This window comes from Vulpes vulpes, chromosome 3 (assembly GCF_048418805.1).
Source record: "Vulpes vulpes isolate BD-2025 chromosome 3, VulVul3, whole genome shotgun sequence".
NCBI lineage: Eukaryota > Metazoa > Chordata > Mammalia > Carnivora > Canidae > Vulpes > Vulpes vulpes.
Window position 1 is genome coordinate 100,985,144 of NC_132782.1, and position 18,839 is coordinate 101,003,982.

General features: G+C 46.2%; 1 protein-coding gene across 13 annotated transcripts in view; it reads left to right on the forward strand.

Moving 5' to 3' along the window:
- SYT17 (synaptotagmin 17) overlaps window positions 1-18,839 on the forward strand; it is a 102,476-nt gene that overhangs the window by 63,617 nt on the left and 20,020 nt on the right. For 6 of the 13 annotated variants that reach the window (XM_072753764.1, XM_026003182.2, XM_072753766.1 and 3 more), the window contains one exon: window positions 10,243-11,620. The exons of the other annotated variants lie outside the window; for them this stretch is intronic. In XM_072753764.1, coding sequence (XP_072609865.1) covers window positions 10,243-10,439 — 197 coding nt within the window. In that variant the 3' untranslated portion in view covers window positions 10,440-11,620. Of the gene's footprint in view, window positions 1-10,242; window positions 11,621-18,839 lie in introns of those variants that run through there. 13 annotated transcript variants of the gene reach the window in all.

Genomic DNA, 18,839 nt, shown 5'->3' on the forward strand with positions numbered 1-18,839 from the left:
TATTTATTTTTAAATGCTTTTTAAATTCATTTGTTAACATATAGTGTATCATTAGTTTCAGAGGTAGAGGTCAGTAATTCATCAGTCTTATATAACACCCAGTGCCTATTCCATCAAATGCCCTCCTTAATGCCCATCACCCAGTTACCCGGTCTTCCTACCCCTACCCCTCCAGCAACCCTCAGCTTGCTTCCTGTGATTAAGAGTCTCTTATGGTTGGTCTCCCTCTCTGATTTCATCTTGTTTTATTTTTTCTTCTCTTTTTCTATGATCCTCTGTTTTGTTTCTTAAATCCACGTATGAGTGAGATCATATGATAATGGTCTTTCTCTGATTGACTTATTTCACTTAGCATAACACCCTGTAGTTCCATCCATGTCATTGCAAATGGCAAGATTTCAATTTGTTGATGGCTGCGTAGGATTCCATTTTGTGTGTGTGTGTGTGTGTGTGTGTGTGTGTGTGTACACCACATCTTTATCCATTCATCTGTTGATGGATATCTGGGCTCTTTCTGTAGTTTGGTTCTTGTGGACATTGCTGCTATAAACATTGGGGTACATAGGCCCCTTTGGATCACTACGTTTGTATTTTGGGGGTGAATCCCTAGTAGTGCAATTGCTGGGTCATATGGTAGCTCTATTTTCAACTTTCTGAGGAACTTCCATACTGTTTTCCAGTAGTCAGATAAGTTTAATTCCAGAAGAACAAATAGTGGGGTCAGGCCACTTTCTACAATCCAGCCAAGATACCAATCCAACTGATACTTTGTTCTACATCTAACACAGTATATCTAACCTGACCCCATGAGAAGCACCTGGGAAGCATTTGAAAAACACTGGCATCTAGTCCCCTATCCTAAACCAGTCAACAGAATCTCTTGCGCTGAGGTCTGGGCACTGGTATTTTTTAAAAGCCTTGTGAGTGATTCACATGTTTGTGGTATTTCTCCTTTATTTTCTCAATTATTTCTCAATTGTTTTAGAAGATGGAGAAGGGAATATTTGATTAATTGTCCCCCTGAAGCTTCAACAGGTGTCTTGCAAGTAGCTCTGAAGCCAGTTTGTAGCGAACGTTTCCCCCAGAGCAATGCCAGCATCTCAGAGACAAGTGTACAAGGATGATCCTCTTTCAGATATATAAATTTTGGTTGTTCATGTAAAAACAAGCACATTACGTTACCGTCACACTTTTAAATGCTTCCTCCTAGACGGTGTGATTCAGCTCTGAAAGTGATTCTTCAACCCATATGTCATCTTTATAAACGCAGGCTCCACATGGCTCAGTTTCCACACAGAAGAGTAAAGAAATGGTCCAGCAGTGGTCCAAAGGAATTTCAAAAGGAACTTTGATTTTTTTTTTTTAAGATTTATTTTTTTTTCTTAGAGAGAGAGAGAGAGAGAGAGGATGAGAGGGGCAGAGGGAGAGGGAGAGAGTCTCTAGCAGACTCCACACTGAGCATGGAGCCCGACTTGGGGCTTGATCTCATGACTCTGAGATCACAACCTGAGCCAAAGACTCTTGGCTATACCAAGCCGGTCTTTGACCAGCTATACCACCCAGGCACCCCAAAAGGAATTTCAGTTTTGACTCCTGTGTCTTGAGGAAGCAGGAAGAGACCTGATCTAAAGCCACAGTGACAGGTCTCAGAGGCCTCTTTCTCTACTCTCCAATTTGTGTAGTGGATTAATGAGGGAAAACCCCAGGTCACATGCTTTCCCTTTAAGGCAGGGTTCCTGAGCCTCAGTCCACGTGGACAGTTTGAGCCAGGAGATTCTTGGTTGTGAGGCTATCCCAAGCATGGTAGGAAGTTTAGCCACATCTACTCCCTAGTGGTGACAATTCGGACATCTCCTGACATTGGCATATTTGGGGAGCAAAATGGGCCCAGCTGAGAACCCCTGCATTAAAGAAATTGAACAACTCCCATTAAGCCAGTATTTCCTGTAGACCTGGCCAAAAGGGGCCTCTGCCTGGGGCCTTATGCTTTCAGTGGGGCAAGAGGTGTGGAGGCAAGTGCAAGGAGTCGAGGTCACATGCCCACCACATGCCCGGGGCTCTCTCTAGGCATCTTCAGGAAAGCGAGCCATGATGGTAGTATGTGACCTCTAGCCCCAAGAGGTAATAATAGGCTGATCTTGTAAATCAACACATGGATAAAATCATTTAGTGCAATCAAGAATCCATATAACGAGGGCTGACACGTTAATAAGTACTATATAAGTGTTAGATGCTAGTATTATATTTTTCAGATCAGTCCCCTGTACACGTAAGACAGCTTCCTTGTCCACTGTCCACCTGAAGGAGTGTCCATTCTCATGTTGGAAGCAAACCTGACCCTGCTGGACCCTAGGGGGATGATGGGAAGGTCTCCCACATGGCACTTTTGTGAGGGGTTTTTGAGGCCCGTTGTGACTCTTGATGCTTCTTGCCTTACAGGCCAGCTTGAGGACCTAACTCAAATGCGTACGTGCACTGTATTTCTACTCCGAGTCTTGTTTTTGTCATATAGCAGAGTCAGTGGAATGGGGAATGGGTGAGACTTGCTGAGACAAGAGAAGGAAAAATGTTGCTGGACTGAGTGTCCATCCCAACTGTGCCACATGCCAGCTCTATGACCTTGGGCGCTCAGCCTGCTAACCCCTGTGAGTGAGCCTCTAATTCTCCATCTGCAAAAGGATATAAGTAGTACTTTCCCTAATAGGGCTGTGGTGTGGATTGAGTCAAAAAATGTATATGAACTACTTTTTTCAGTGCCTAGTGTAGGGGACACAGGATTTGGTATTGCTGAGTTTTCATTTTATTTTTTTAAAGAGTGAGAGCGTGTGCATGTGCACATGAGCAAGGGGGGATGGTGGGGGAGGGGCAGAGGGAAAGGGAAGGAGAATCGTAAGCAGATTCCATGCCCACCACGGAGCCTGATCCAATAACCCTGAACTCATGACCTGAGCCTAAATCAAGAGTTGGACCCTTAACCAACTGAGCCACCCAGGTGCGCCCTGGTTTTGCTGATTTTTAATTATAATACTGTTATCTAAACTGCCATTTTGACCATTGGAAGAAGGAACATGGGAAAAAACGTTCTGTCCGAGCAGCTGCTGTGAATCACAAAGTGAAACCTCACTCTTCCGTCATGGATGAAACTTCTTAGAACCAAAGAAATGTCATAGTTGAAAAGAGTCTTAAAACCTACGTTTACCCATACATTGTATAAATGGAAAAATTGAGGCCCAGGTAAAGGATATAATTTACTTTGTTTGGAAGAAGCACCTGCAACAGCTTCTAGCTTTCAGAGAGGAAAAAAAAAGAGCGAGAGCTATAGGTTGAGGAAGTTTTGCAAAAGCTGATGAGAGAGTGGGTACCATTGTTGGGGTGTGTCAGAGCTGATGTATGGTGACGCCTGGGTGGCTCAGAAGTGGAGCTCCTGCCTTTGGCTCAGGGCATGATACCAGAGTCCCGGGATCAAGTCCCACATCGGACTCTCTACATGGAGCCTGCTTCTCCCTTGCCTGTGTCTCTGCCTCTCTCTCTCTCTCTTTCATAAATAAATAAAATCTTTAAAAAAGAAAAAAAAAAAAGCTCATGTATGGAGAGGAGGGGACAGGAGGGAAAGAGGACAAGGAGCTTGCTTTGGGGGCTCCTCTGAAGGTTGAGAGATGATGACTCCTGAACATCCAGACAAAGTGTGGGGATCCCTCCACACTGAGGAATTAGGGAGGACTGGCAAACAGCCCAGGGTGGGTTTTGCTGGCTTAATGCATTGTTGTTTTTTGTTTGTTTGTTTGGGGGGGGGGGGGGTTGTTTGTTTTTTCAGAAATGGGGAACAGCTTAACTCAGCACCCAAGAAGGTAGACTGTGGGGCCTCTGATGAGGTGGGGTTCTGACCATGACCTGGGGCACCCCTGCACTGTGTTGTCACCCTCAAAGTTGCATATGAGGGTATCACCTTGTGAACCAAACTTGCAGAAATGGGGAGCTGTCGAGATTTTTTTTTTCCTTTTAATTTGCAGTGTTTATGACACCCACATGCTAAGTCATCCAGCTTCCCTTCCAGACCGGCTGCCTCTGCGAACTAAATTAGCAACCAAAAGAGTTTAGCTCTTGCGGGGAAGAACAGATTCATTTTCACAGCAAATATCAACATGTGAAAGCCTCAGACTGCCCCTGACTCACTCAGGGCACCTAGATTTTGACTGGAGCAGTGAGCAATGCCCCCCTGCACCTCCCTGGGCCTCGGTCCCCCACCCCTGGCTGTAAAGTGGGCCAGTGATAACAAGTGCCTGAGAGCAGTGGTTCTCCATGGAAAAGAGTTAGGTGATGCTGCTAGGGGATGTATGGCGATGCCTGGCAGTAACTTTGGGTTGTCACAACTGGAGAGAGGACTGCTAGTGGCGTCTGGTGCATCTAAATATCCTGTAGGGCTCCGAACAGCCCTACAACACAGAATGACCAGGCCCCACATGTCAGTAGTGCTAAAGGGGAGAAACCTTATTCTAGAGGGTTGATACATAGATTTAGCAAGTTAATCCACGTGATATGCTTAGCCCTGGGCCGTACATCATCTAGTAGGCACTTAATAAAGCAGTGTTAACTCTCCATGCTCCTCCAAAGCCTGTCCCTGAGCCCAGTGAGTACCCCTCATCATGCTTTGTTTTGCCAAAGGGATTTCCCTCACCTAAATTGCCATGGTGATTGGTGCCACAGAAGCAGACAAATATGTTGGTAATTCTTTAGAGATAAGGTGAGCTTAAAATTCCAGAAAGTGGCATATGCCAGGTGTACCCATGCCTCCCATCTGGCAGTGGAACTGGACTTTGGTGGCTTGCCTGTCTGCACAGAGAAATGCGTCCATAGCATGGGCGCTTGAGATTTGTCAAGGCTAGGGAGACAACACAGTGTGACAGGTGAGAGAACACAGGGCAAGGTGGTGACTCTGCTCCATGTGGGGGTGGGGGGCACCAAAGGGGTTTTGTGTAAGTGTATCTTCCACTGAATGAATCCCCTTCCCTTCAATGTTAAAAATCGCTTTAAATTTTTAACTGTTTGGTGAACTATTCACACTTACTTTGACCCATTAACCAAAGCACTGAGCTTTCTGACTGATTCAGTTACAACTATAAAAAATAAATGATCACACGGTGACTATACCTTGCCTCTTGTTTGCCCCTTCGCCAGATGGCCCCATTCTACTGGACTTCTTAAAGTTCTTGGGGTGCCTGGGTGGCTCAGTCGGCTAAGTGTCTGACTTGATTTTGGCTCAGGTCATGATCTCAGGATCAAGAGATCGAGCTGGGACAGGTTCCGCTCTCAGCGTAGATCTGCTTAAAATGGTCTCTCACTCTCCTCTGCCCATCCACCCACTTGCATACTATCTCTTGCTCCCTAAATAAATAAATAAGTAAAATCTTTAAAAAAAATAAAGTTCTTGTATCTGCTGGTAGTTAAAATCCGCTAAATTAAATTACTGCAGATGGGGGTGCCTGGATGGCTCTATCAGTTAAGCATCTGACTTCAGCTCAGGTCATGATCTCAGGCTCCTGGAATCGAGCCCCACATTGGGCTCCCTTGCTCAGTGGGGAGTCTGCTCCTCCCTCTCCCACTGCCCCTCCCCCTGCTCATGATCTCTCTCTCAAATAAATAAATAAAATCTTGAAAAAATTTTAAAAATGAATTACTACAGATGGGGAACTCAGATGGCCAAGTTTATTGAGTATGTCTAAATCCATGAAGAGTGAATAGGTTCTTAGAGAAAATGTGAGGAGTTCTCTCCATGGGTTTTGTGCACAGACTCTGAATCTATTCTGACTGTTGTGATGCCTTTGTGCTATTCTAGATTGTATAGGTCATTGGGAAATTGCTTCCAGATAACTAGGGCACATAGTCCAGTAATATACTGGGGACTGCAGTAGAATGAGTCCCCCATAACAACCAGCAGGGATATTTGGGGATGCCTTACAACAAAATTTCTGATTGGGATTGTTTCTAAAGAGAGAGAAAGTAGGGATCTAGTTATGAAGAATTAACTTCCTTCACAGGATATTTGCTGCAAATACTTCAAGTTTTATCACCAACTAGCTCAGTGACTTGATTTCCTTAGCTGTAAAATGGAGGGGTCAGGGTATCTGGCCCCTATCTGGATTCTGTAGGTATTCAGCCCTAATTCCCTGTTTCTCCAACAACACACTCCCTAGAATTTACAGTGATAGCAAATCTTGATATTCTCTGAGGCAACTTTTATAATAGAAGTCATTAGTTTTATTCAGCTTTGGCTTATTATAATTTGCATTTTAAATGTTCGATTTTTAAAAGACTGTCAAGATTGCCATAACTTTACCAAGTGATTTGCAAGTGCCAAAGCCTGCCAATTAACTCAGATGGTCACAGCAGCGACTGCTTCCCATCAGAAAGGCTGAATCATTTAGGAGCTCCTACCTTTCGAGGGCCAAGTGATTCACCAAGCCAAGTAACTTTGCAAATTGGGATAAGGAGCGTAGGATATTAGACTTCCTTTTAGTCTTCTTTCCCTTATGGCGATTTAGATGTGGATTCTCTAATGGCAACTTGTTTTTTTTTCTTTTGTTTTCTTTCCAAAACAATATGTACTTACAAGAAGTGCAAACTATACTTATATAATACAGAAAGCAGAAAGTTCCCTGTTTCCCCTCCCTGGAGAGAGCCACTCTTAACAGTTTGGTGAAATTCCTCCAGACTGTTTTCTATTCTATATATTAACTTTTTTTTTTAAACAAAAAGAGATTATGTTTACATATACTATTTTGCAACTTGCTTTTGTCTCCTAGCAATATGTCTTGGAGATTTTTCTATTTCATATATATAGGTCTATCTCATTTTACAGCGACATTGGTTTCCATGGCATTATTACATCAGAAATGATTTAATTAGTCTCTGCCAGTCTGTCTGGATCCTTCCCAAAGCTGATCCTAAGACAATGACTTGGGTTCAAGTAGGCTACTAAGGAGATGACCCTTACTGAGAAAGGGAAGCAAGCCAGTCGGGGACATTTGATGAATCCAGTAACTGCAGCTTGGAAGGTCCCCAAGACCATCAGTGTCAGTGATTCCCTGGAAGGACTCACAGACTTACCAAAGCCATTATACTCATGGTTATAGTTTATTACAGAAAAAGGAAACGGACCATAATCAGCAAAGGAAAGAAGCACAGAGGGCAAAGTCCAGGAGTCCAGGAGAGACCAGACACAAATTTCTGGTTGCCCTCTCCCAGTAGAGTTGTATGTCCCAGGAAGGATGTATGGAGACACACTTGAAGGGTAACCAGTCAGGGAAGTTCACACAAGCCTTGGTGTCTGGGATATTGATCAGAGGATCAGTCCCATAGGCATTCAAGTGGCTGACGCTAGTCTCCAGCCCCTGCAGAGGTCAAGCTGCTATTGAGTGGCCCAAGGACTCCACCATAAGTCATAGTTAGCATAGACTGGTGTGGCCCCGGCCGAGGGCTCTGGGTGCTCAGGAGCTGTGGGTAGCCTCTAGGATGGGCTAAGGGAGTAAACAGGGCACTCCAGCCTCAGATACACTTTTTCATGGACATTTTTTGTTATTTACATTTTTTATTCTCCCAATGTTCTAGAGCAGAAGTCAGCAAGCTTTTCCATAAGGGGCCAGATAGGAAATACTTTCAGCTTTATGGGCCGCACAGTCTCTCTTAAAGCTACTCAACTCTGCTGCTGTAGTGTAATAGCAGCTGTAGACATTGTGTAAACAAATGGGTTTGAGAAGGTTCCAATAAAACTTTATTTACAAAAAAAAAAAAAAAACAGCAGGCCAGATTTGGCAGGCTCTAATACCCAGATATTATCCAATATCTAATATCCAGAGAACATTCTTGATGTATATCATTGTCCATTTGTGCAGATAATTCTGTGGGATAAATTCTTAGAATTGCTAGATCACAAGTTATTTCAAGTAGATACTGTGAAACTTTCCCCAAAGTTGAACCAGCTTCCTCTTTCACCAACAATACCTGAGAATGTTTGAGATTTCCTTTCTTAAAAACCTTTTCCCAGGGAAAACCTACAGTCATTTACTTGGATGTTTTTTTTTTAATTCTTGAGCTTTGGAGAGTCAGCGGAAGATAGAGTATTTTGCCCTCAAGGAAAAAACCCAAGTAAAGCCTGAAATGGCCTCCTGATAGTATCTTGCTTTATCAAGGCCCACAGAGAAGGAGACTCTGGTAATTTGCTTTTGTTTGGTGAGATAAAACCTTACACTGCCTACTAGACATGGTTCGGGTGTGGTTCCTAAGTGTTACCTTTTCAAAAAAAAAACAAAAACAAAAACTTCAAATACTCCTTAGTAATATCCTTTATTAAGCAAAGATTCCTGTCCTAATTTTTCCCTTCAGGGACGCCTGGGTGGCTTAGCAGTGGAGCACCTCCCTTCGGCCCAGGGCGTGATCCTGGAGTCCTGGATCAAGTCCCACGTCGGGCTCCCTGCATGGAACCTGCTTCTCCCTCTGCCTGTGTCTCTGCCTCTCTCTGTGTCTCTCATAAATAAATAGATAAAATCTTTAAAAAAAAATAATTTTTCCCTTCAGCAAGGGATCTTCACAAGGTCTCCCTGTGCATACTGAACCCTTTAGCAAGTTACAAAAAATATACATGGTCCAATTTTTGTCCACATTGCTGACAGGTGCTGGACCCTTGAGTGGTACTGGACTCAGTTGGAATGGGCTAGCCTTGTTCACCCTGAGTTTTTTGGTATTTAGGCAATGGATGGAGTTTTGTTTTTGTTTTTCTACTTTTCTTTCTTTCTTCTCATTCCCTGCCCCTCCCCCAATTTTTATCATTTAGAATTCTTGATGTGAACCCCACAGGGGAGAACAGAGGCTCATTAGCATTCGAGCTCTGTTTTTGGCTGCATATTTTAGCTGGTTTATTTGATAATCGGCATCCCTCCTGGGATCCAGCCCGCTTTTGCTCTGCTCCTGCTGGGTGAATCTGTGATATTTCCCATTCTGCAGTCCTTCATTTATAACACAGACACAGCCTGCCTTCCCGTTAGCGAGATGGCATGCCCGGACTACCCACACGCATATAAAGAATTAGGCAGAACTTGGCTGGGAAGATAAATCAAGCTAACCATCTCATTAGGCTTGAAAGACACAAATTAAGCTTTGCATTGGAATTAACAGAGAAGCCTTCCAAAGAGACATGCAGTACATCAAGGGGTAGAAGAAATTGCCATGGCTGCTTCTCGCAGGAAGCTTGCCTCCATTGCCCAGAACAGAGGAGACATAAAGCCTCTTTTATAAAAGGTCCACAGACAGAAATTTGGGATCAAAAGAGCAATATAACCTTCAACGAGGGCTTCTCTAGGTACAGTGTGCTGAGACATTACATACAGTATCTCACCAAAACCTCACAGTGACATATGAGGTAAAGTGCTGTCAAGAGTCCTATTTAACCTGGAAGGAAACTGAGTCTCAGAGAGATGCCTTCCCTTGTCTCAGGTTCCCAGAGCTAGCCTAATGGTCACCGAGGACGTCTGGCCCCATGGCCCACGGCCCTTATCCAGTGTGAACTGGCCCTGCGGGGGACATTGGGTTCTGTCTGGAGACATTCTGAATTGTGACAGCTGATGGGGGTGGTGCTGTTGGCATGCACTGCATGGAGGCGTGAGGTGCTGCTCAACATCGTGCAGTGCACGGGATGGCGCCCACAACAAAGAATGTCAGCAGTGCCTCAATTGGGAACCCCCAAGTTACCCCCGGGTTAACTACTCAACCAGACTCCAGTGATGGTTGACTGTCCCCCTAGAACTACCCAACTACAGGGCCCTGTAGACAGCGTGGCAGGGCGATGGCTATGAGCTTAATGTTGCATGTTGTAGAGGACGCAGCTCTCCAGCAGAAGGAACAGCCAGTGCAAAGGCCGGGCGGCTGGAACAGGCCTGGCGTGGTGAGGAACAGGAGGCCACCCAGTGCACCTGGAGTGAGGGGACTCACGGGAGGATGAGATGAGGGGAAGTGGGAGTTCTTACCATTAAAAGAAACAGATGAAAAAAATTTTTTTTGATAAATAAAAATTTAAAAAATAAAAAAATAAAAGAAATAAAAGAAACAGATTATGTCCTAAAAGCAAAGAGCCCACGCCTGCAGTTGAGGACTTTGTAAACTAACGACCTCTGTCTTGTTCCTGCCTCCCTGTTCTGTTTCTCTCCTTCTTCTTACCTCCTCCCTGCTGCCCTCGCCCCTCTGGCTCCCTAGTGTTTGGCCACAACATGAAAAGCAGCAATGACTTCATCGGAAGAATTGTCATCGGCCAGTACTCCTCGGGCCCCTCTGAATCCAACCACTGGCGGCGGATGCTCAACACTCATCGCACCGCCGTGGAGCAGTGGCACAGCCTGAGGTCCCGGGCTGAGTGTGACCGCGTGTCTCCCGCCTCGCTGGAGGTGACCTGAGGGCTGCAGGGAAAGCAGCTTTCATTTGTTGGGAAAAAAAAAAAAAAAAAAAGGAAGAAAATTTAAGACAGAAAATGTGTCACATGCCTATTATATCCACAACGCAAACACACACACACACACACACACACACACACACACACCCTAAATCCTCTCAGAACTGAGAGGAAGCTGACTATTGAACACAAAATGGTTGCTCTCAATGAGCAAAGCCTGAGAACTCTCTGGAAACCCCATCTATATGTCACGAGCAGAGTGGACTCTGCTGTGAGACTTACTGGCAGTGTTTGCTCCTGTTGATACCCCTACCCCCAAATGCACTTTCAACCCTCAGGCCAGAGAAAGGGCCTCCCCAAGGGTGCCAGCCTCCATTGAGATGAAACTCTCCAAGAGCTTGGCCAGTGTGTGGGAGGCCCGACCCCCACACCCAGAATGCACAGCTGCTGACTGGGTGGCTTCTGAACAGGCTGCTGTTCCCTGGGGTTCTTCAAACCTGATACCTTTCCCCCAAAATGTAAGTACTTTGTCTTCTCTTTAGTGGACGTGATAGATTAGACTCTGAAGAAACCAAGTGGCATCCAAAAATATGCCGGTGTAAGAAACTTCCCTGGCTTAACTGAACTTGTCCTCATGTTAGCCTACTCCTAAGGACCCCCTGTGGGTATGTATGTGAACGTTCTCATGTGTGTGCCCTCCCAGGTGAACACGTGTGTGTCCCTGTGTGTCCTCCTGGTGAGCAAGGCGCTCGGCGGGACCTCAGTCCTCAGCCCTCTTTCTCTCTGCCTCTCCCAGCAAAATCTTACCTAGTGTCCTCCTGTCTGTCAAGACCCCACCTTCAGTAACAGCATGTGTGTATGTCAAGTAAATAGAATATGATAGAGCAAAAGTAACCTTATTTGACCGATTCGTGGTGATTGTGGCACCCAGAAGACCTGCAAAGGACAGCTACATGGATTAAAATGGCCACCACACTCCCATCCAAGATGACTCCTTCCTTTGTCATACTCTGAGCATCTCTGTATTTGTGTGTGACCCAAAGTCATTTTTCTCATGCTAAGGAATTAGTGTAGTTAGAATAGATCTCTCCCTGTTAGATGCTTCTGTATCGTTCCCACAGCCTATTGTCTGGCATAATGGGGAGCTATTTATTGAAATTAAAGATTATTTATTTGTGCCATGCATTTGAGTTCTCTTTTTCTTCATGAACACGGGGCACAAAGAGTGTGAGGTGTTTCAGCCACTACTGCTGTGTAACAAACCATCCCAATGACTCAGAGCACTGATAGGGCATAGAGGTCAAGGTGAAAGGTGGGAGGGCTAGGTTCAGTGAAGTTTCTCAGGAGAAAAAAAAAAAAAAGAGAAGACATTTCCCTTTTCTTAAAATGACTTATCATGGTTGTACAGAAGCGGATAAAAGCATGAGAGAACAAACAGAATGAGGAAGATGGGAGCGTAGCAGGCGTTTGGCACTAGAGGGAATAGCAGCGATTGGGCCCATGGGCTTTCGAGCCAAAGAAGCTGTGGTTCAAATCGTGGGCTCACCTCTCCCTAACCGTGCATCCTTGCACAAGCCTTATAACTTCTCTGAGCTACAGTCTTCTCAGTACCTTGGTTAGGGTCCCTACCTAGCAGACCCTGAGGCTAGGACTTGGGTACAGCTTGTTTACTGGGGAGGTGACTCCAGGAAGCATAAATGGAAGAAAAAGAGGAAGGAGAAATGCAGAGAAAAGCTGCATTGACTCGAACTGTGGGTCACTGGGGCTTAGGCACACTGGGTCCCCGTAGGATACACTTGAGAATGATCATGGTAGGGGCACCTGGGTGGCTCAATGATTGAGCGTCTGCCTTCGGCTCAGATCATGATCCGGGGGTGCTGAGATCAAGTCCCGCATCGGGCTCCCCACAGGGAGCCTACTTCTCCCTCTGCCTATGTCTCTGCCTCTCTCTGTGTCTCAAATAAATAAATAAATAAATAATTTTTTAAAAAATAATTTTAAATATTTTTTAAAAAGTGATCATAATGGGGCCCAACGCCTATTCCTCAGGATCTGAGGTCCACCCCTGGAGATGTGAAATGTTTGGCACACGAGGACTGTCCTATTGGGCTGCATGCCCAGCCAGCCTGCAGCAGCCACAAGGAAGATCAGATGGCCTGAGAGCTCACTCTGAGGTGGAGCATCCCCAGCATCGGCCTCCCTCATCAGTAATAACAAGAGGGCTGAGCACAATGTGAAGTGCCAAACATGTTGTCCTCACGCGGAAACCCACACTGGAGATGTCATGACTCCCCTTTTAAAAAAGAGGAAGCCAGGGTTTAATGAGATGAAGTGGCCAGTAAGTGATAGTAGAATACCAGTTCAGGCCTGTCTGACTCTAGAGGCTGTTATGGGCTGAATTGTGGCCTCCTCAAAAATATGGTGTCCTGACCCCCAGGCCCTCAGGGTGTGACCCTTTTGGAGACAGAGTCTTCACAGAGGTAGTCAAGTTGAAGTGAAGCCATTGACTCGGCCCTAATCCAGTATAACTGGTGTCCTTATTAAAAAAAAAAAGGGGGGGGGTGGTGGTGCGTCTGGGTGGCTAAGTGGCTACATGTCTGCCTTTGGCTCAGGTCATGGTCCCAGGGTCCTGGGATCGAGTGCCACATAGGGTTCCTGCTTCACAGGAAGAGTGCTTCTCCCTCTGCCTCTCTCTCTCTCACGAATAAATAAAATCTTTTTTTAAAAAATGAGGCAGGGGCAGAGATTAGGACCCAGGACAGATACGCACAGAAGGAAGATGATGGGCAGAGACACAGGAGAAGATGACCACCTACTAGACAGTGGGAGAGGCCTGGGCAGATCCGGCCCTCACAGCCCTCAGAAGGAACCAACCTTGCAGACACCTTGCTTTTGGACTTCTGGGCCTCCAGAAATGTGAGACCATGAATTCCTGGTGTTTAAGCCACCCTGTCTGTGGCACTTTGCTTCAGCAGGCCTGGAGACGAATGCAGAGCTGGTGTGACCAACTACGCTTGCTGGACTATCCTGTCTGAAAATAGGGGGACTCTTCTTACTCCATATGGTTAATAGGATTATCCTGGATGATGCCCGCACCCATGCGGTATTTGCTGGCTATTCCTACGAGGCACATGTCAGGCGATGTTTGCTGGTTGACCAGAGGGGACAGTTGTAGGATGGATGTCAGAGCCGTCCATGTCTCCAAGGAGAGAGTCTGCCAAGAGATGAGGGAAATGTGTCGAAGGTGAAGGAATGACTTGGTTTCTATAGAAACTTGGGTCCAAGGTGCCCTGTTATGGGCTAATGTTTTCGTTAGCATCCTCCTCCTCTTCCTCAGCTAGAAGATGGGAAAGGAGATTCATGGGCCATCTGCACACACCCTCTTGGGACGTGAAGACCCAAGTTCAAAGGGAGGAGGTAGGATGGGAGCGACGGGATGACCTTTGAAAGCCAAGTCTGTTTTCCCACAGCGAATCCTTGAGGCTCTTGTCTCTTGTCTCTCCACTCTTGAGAGTTGACAGAAACTGTGACCTTTGCCAGCCCAGCTCAGACATGCTGAGTCTCGGGGCACTGGGAACAGCTGTTTGGTGCACTGATATTTCCCTTCTGGAATGCTGGGAATCAAAGCAGGGGAAGAAAGGACTCCTTTCCCTTCTGGATGGCCAATCTTCCACTGCCAGTGGTCTACGTGCTCTTTCTTATATTCAAAAAGACCAGTGAAAATAACTCAGGGATTGGAGCGCCCGGCTGGCTCAGGTGGTGGAGCATGGGACTCTTGATCTCAGGGTTGTGAGTTTGAGCCCTGTGTTGGATGTAGAGGTTACTTAAAAAAATAAAATCTTAGAGGGGCCTGGGTGGCTCATTCGGTTAGGTGTCCGACTCTTGATTTCAGCTCAGGTCATGCTCCTGAGGTGGTGAGATCTAGCCCTGCATCAGTCTCCATGCTCAGGGGGGTGTCAGCTCGAAGATTCTCTCCCCCTGCCCCTCCCCCATGCCAGGGCACGCACACGAGATCTCTCAAATAAATAATCCTTAAAAAATAAAGGGGTGCCTGGATGGCTCAGATGGTTAAGCTCTGCCTTCAGGTCAGGTCATGATCTCAGGGCCCTGGGATTGAGCCCCACATCAGGCTCCCAGCTCTGTGGGTAGTCGGCTTCTCCCTCTCCCTCTGCCTTTCCCCACTGCTCGTGCTCTCTTTCTCTCTCTCTTTCTCAAATAAATAAATTCTTAAAAACATAAAAAGTAAAATCTAAAAAAAAAAAAAAAAGCTCAGGAACGATCACTGCTATGTAAAAACTAAAAATTAAATGCCTAGGGACAAAAACGACGGCATTACCATCAAGGCTGGCAGGAGTTATCCATTGGGAGGTGGTTTTACCACTCAACCACATACCTTCCCCTCTAGTATTTTCGAAAGTTGCATAGTGATCTAATGGTAGCTAACGTGTATTAAGTGCTTATCATGTCAAGCACTGCTCTAAGCACTTTTATGAGGCCAGCATTGATTTGTTACCATTTTGCAGATAAGGAAACTGAGGCTTATGGGTTTACATAATCAGTATGTACTTACATAATGGGTACTGCAGTGGGTGCCTGAAGGGAAAGCCATGAAATGAACCAGCCTCTTACTGTCCCTTTTATAATGGTGGTAAAGGGGCAGGGGACTTTGTTTTGTTGATAAATAAACAGAATTTTTTAAAAGCTAAGAAACTACAAGAGGTGATAGATAGATGATAGATAGATAGATAGATAGATAGATAGATAGATAGATAGATAGATGATAGATAATAAATAGATGATAAATGATAGATAGATGATAGATGATAGAGAGATGATAGATGATAGAGAGCAAAGAAGGTGGGGGGACAATCATCACTGAATCCCCAGACCACCATGAGCACAGTGTGTGTGGATGTGTGTATGGGGGCAGGAGGGTGGGTCATGCCATCACACAATGAATAAAGGCTTTAGGAAGTCAGAAAAATCTATACACTATGTTACGAAGAGACTTCCACAACCTCCAAATGACAGCAGATAATGTATTTGTTAAGTGCTTTCTGGTCGGTAAACTTGGGGTCTAAAGCAAGGGTTGGCAAACTATGGCCCATAGACCAAATCCAGCTCGCTGCTTGTTTTTGTAAATGAAGTTGTATTGGAACTCAGCCAGGCCCATTCCTATAGTCTTTGGTAGAGTTGAGTAGTTGTGACCGAGTCCATGTGGCCTGCAAAGCCTAAAATACTTGTTATCTGGCTCTTTATGGAAGTTTAAATTACAGTAATGTGAGATGGATGAGTCTAGAGAGCTAATGTACGGCATGAGGAATATGGCACACTCATGAGTATCATGAATATGATGAGTATGAGTACAAAATATACATCAATATATAAAATATACAAATAAATTTGCTGAGAGAGTAGATTTCTGGTACTCTCCTCACCAAAAAGGCGGTAACCATGTGAGATGATATATTAATTAGTTTGACTACAGGACCATTTCACTGTGCGTGTGTCTATCAAATCATCATGTTGCACACCTTAGATATATACAATTTTTATTAAAAATATAATTTATTTATTTTTGAAGATTTTATTTATTCATGAGAGGCACAGGGAGAGAGGCAGAGATACAGGCAGAGGGAGAAGCAGGCTCCTTCTGGGGAGCCTGATGAGGGACTCGATCCCAGGACCCCAGAATCATGACCCGAGCCAGAGGCAGATACTCAACCACTGAGTCACCCAGGTGCCCCTAAAAAACAGAATCAAAAAGAAAAAGCTTGCCTACCCTGTCTAGAGCAATGCTGCACAAACTTTAACATACACAGAGCCCCTTGATTCTGATTCGGTGGGTCTGACCTGGGGCCTGAAATTCTGCATTCTGAACAAACTCCCAGGAGACACCAGTGCTGCTGGTCGACAGACCATGCATGGGATTGAGCATATAACAAACACTTTGCTTGTTTCCATCCAGAGAGGGGGCATGAACCCATATATCAAAACCTTCACCCATCACCTGCCAACACATTATCGACACACATCATTTAGTTTATTTGCCAAATCACAGGATCCTCCACTTTCCCAAAGGATTTCCAAAGGCCTCTGTCCGACCACCCTCCTCCCCTACCTGGTGAGTTCACACTCAGAGGGTGCTTGATTTCTGTGACAGCAGGAGCCCCCGAAATGCAGTGCCCCAGATGATGGAGCGTGGGGAGAAAAGCTCCAAACTTATTTATGTTTTGTACCAACCTTTAAAAAAATTGTCAGTTTGGGGGGAGGGGAATTTTATTATAACAGACCTGCTAGTACCGTAGGTAATCCATGCACATCACTTATATAATAAATGTATGTCATTCCTAAATAAATACATGTGCGTGCTCTGGGGGTGTGCACCAGCACAAAGTTTTGAGGCAACTGGTAGACATGAGGCAGGAGGAGGAAACTGAACCTGAGCTGTGCTTGTAGCCTGAGTCAGGCCTTGGCAGGCTTTCCAGCCAGTGCCAGCAGGGCAACGCATGCTGCGTGGGCACGAGTTAAGTTATGCCTCACAGGCACAGCAGCGGGTGTTCCAGAGAAAAAACGAGTGGCTGGGACAGGTTCAAGTCCTCCCTGCGGGTGCCAGCCACACACAGTGTCAGAGCACCTGATGGAGCATTTCAGGAGAGGAAGGGGGGGTGTAGGGTGGAGAGTATGCAGGGTCGTCTGCTAGGAAAAGGTTTACTCTGGATCAGTGGTACGATAGTGAAATTTGCTATCACTTATTGAACACCTACTACTTGCCAGCATCTGTGCTAAGTTTTACAAACAGGTGATTTCATTTCATCTTTGCTAGGTAGGGACTGCTGTTAGCTGCTATTGTCTTAAGGAAGCAGCTGCAGTCTCAGGAAAGCAAAGTGACTCCCTGACAACACATGACGTGGGAGAGAGTAAAGCTCCGATATTTAGAGATATTAATTCATAAATGCAGTGACACTCCCCATGAAACACCAGTGGATTTGAAAGCATTTATTTTGGGACTCCTGGGTGGCTCAGTGGTTGAGCATCTGCCTTTGGGTCAGGTCGTGATCCCGGGGTCCCGGGATCGAGTCCCGCATCAGGCTCCCCACAGGGACCCTGCTTCTCCCTCTGCCTGAGTCTCTGCCTCTCTCCCTGTGTCTCTCATGAATAAATAAATAAGATCTTTTTTTAACAAAAGAAAACAGTTATTCGAAGTCTGAGCAAACCACACATGAGACTTCTGCACAAATGATAACATGTGCTTCTCTTGGTAGGATGCTTATTCTGGATCAGGAACCTTCTGCTGGCCCCTCCTTTAACCCCTTCTTAAGAAACCCTGAAAAGGGAAGGGGAAGGGAGGAGGGTAAACCACCTAGACCTAGGCAAGCGGTGTTCAAACATTTGCCTTCAGGGCCAGCGTGAGGTGGGGACGAGCTGAGCCCAAGCACGCAGCCCCCTCCGACCTCTCTTTTTACCTTCTGCTATGTATTTCCTCCGAGGGAGCCCCAGATGCTTTATCTCCTGTGACAGACAGGATGCAAGCTCTGTTACTCTCCCATCTCACAGAGGAGAAAACTGAGTCTCAGAGAAGCGAACCCACGCCCAAAGCCACGCAGCGGCCCCGAGGCAGGGCGGTAGTTTCTCTTCGCCGAGCAGGGCAGCTCTCAGGCTGTCCCTCTGAGCCTGAGCGTCTCCAGCGGTGCAGAGAGGAGGGAGGAGAGATGGGAGGGGAGGAGGAGGAGACTGGGGTCTATCCCAGTGGCCTGAGCTCAGCAATTCTCGCCTGCTCCCAAGAGAGCTCCTGTGACAGGGCCCGTCTCCTCCACTCAGGCCTGAAGGTGGCTTCCTCGGGGCTCAGGATGCAAAGGTGGGGGTCGTGGGCCGCGGCCTCCCTGGCCCTCCTGTGTGCACAGGCCTTTCCACAGACGGACATCAGTATCAGCCCAGGTGAGCACGGGGCCAGGCCTGAGCAGGTGGAGAGGGCACCTCACGGACACCTGATTCTGTCGGTGAGGCCTGGCTGGCTCTGCAGGCCTGCTGGGCAGAGGGGAGTGGTGGGAGCACCCCCGGCTCCCCGTCCCCCACTCAGGGGGCTTTGTCCCAGGCTCAGACGCGGAGTCCTGATTTAATTTATTTTTTAAAAAATATTTTATGTATTTATTTGAGAGAAAGAGAGTGCACAACAGGGGGAAGGGCAGAGGGAGAGGGAGAAGCAGATTCCCTGCGGAGTATGGAGCCCCACATGGAGCTCGATCCCAGGACCCCGGGATCATGACCAAGGTGAAGGCAGACGCTTAACCAATTGAGCCACCCAGGCACCCCGAGAGTCCTGATTTTAAATCCTAGTTTTGCATCTTAAAAACTGTGTGACTTCACCCAAATGTCTTAATCTCTCTGAGCTCAGCTTCTTTGG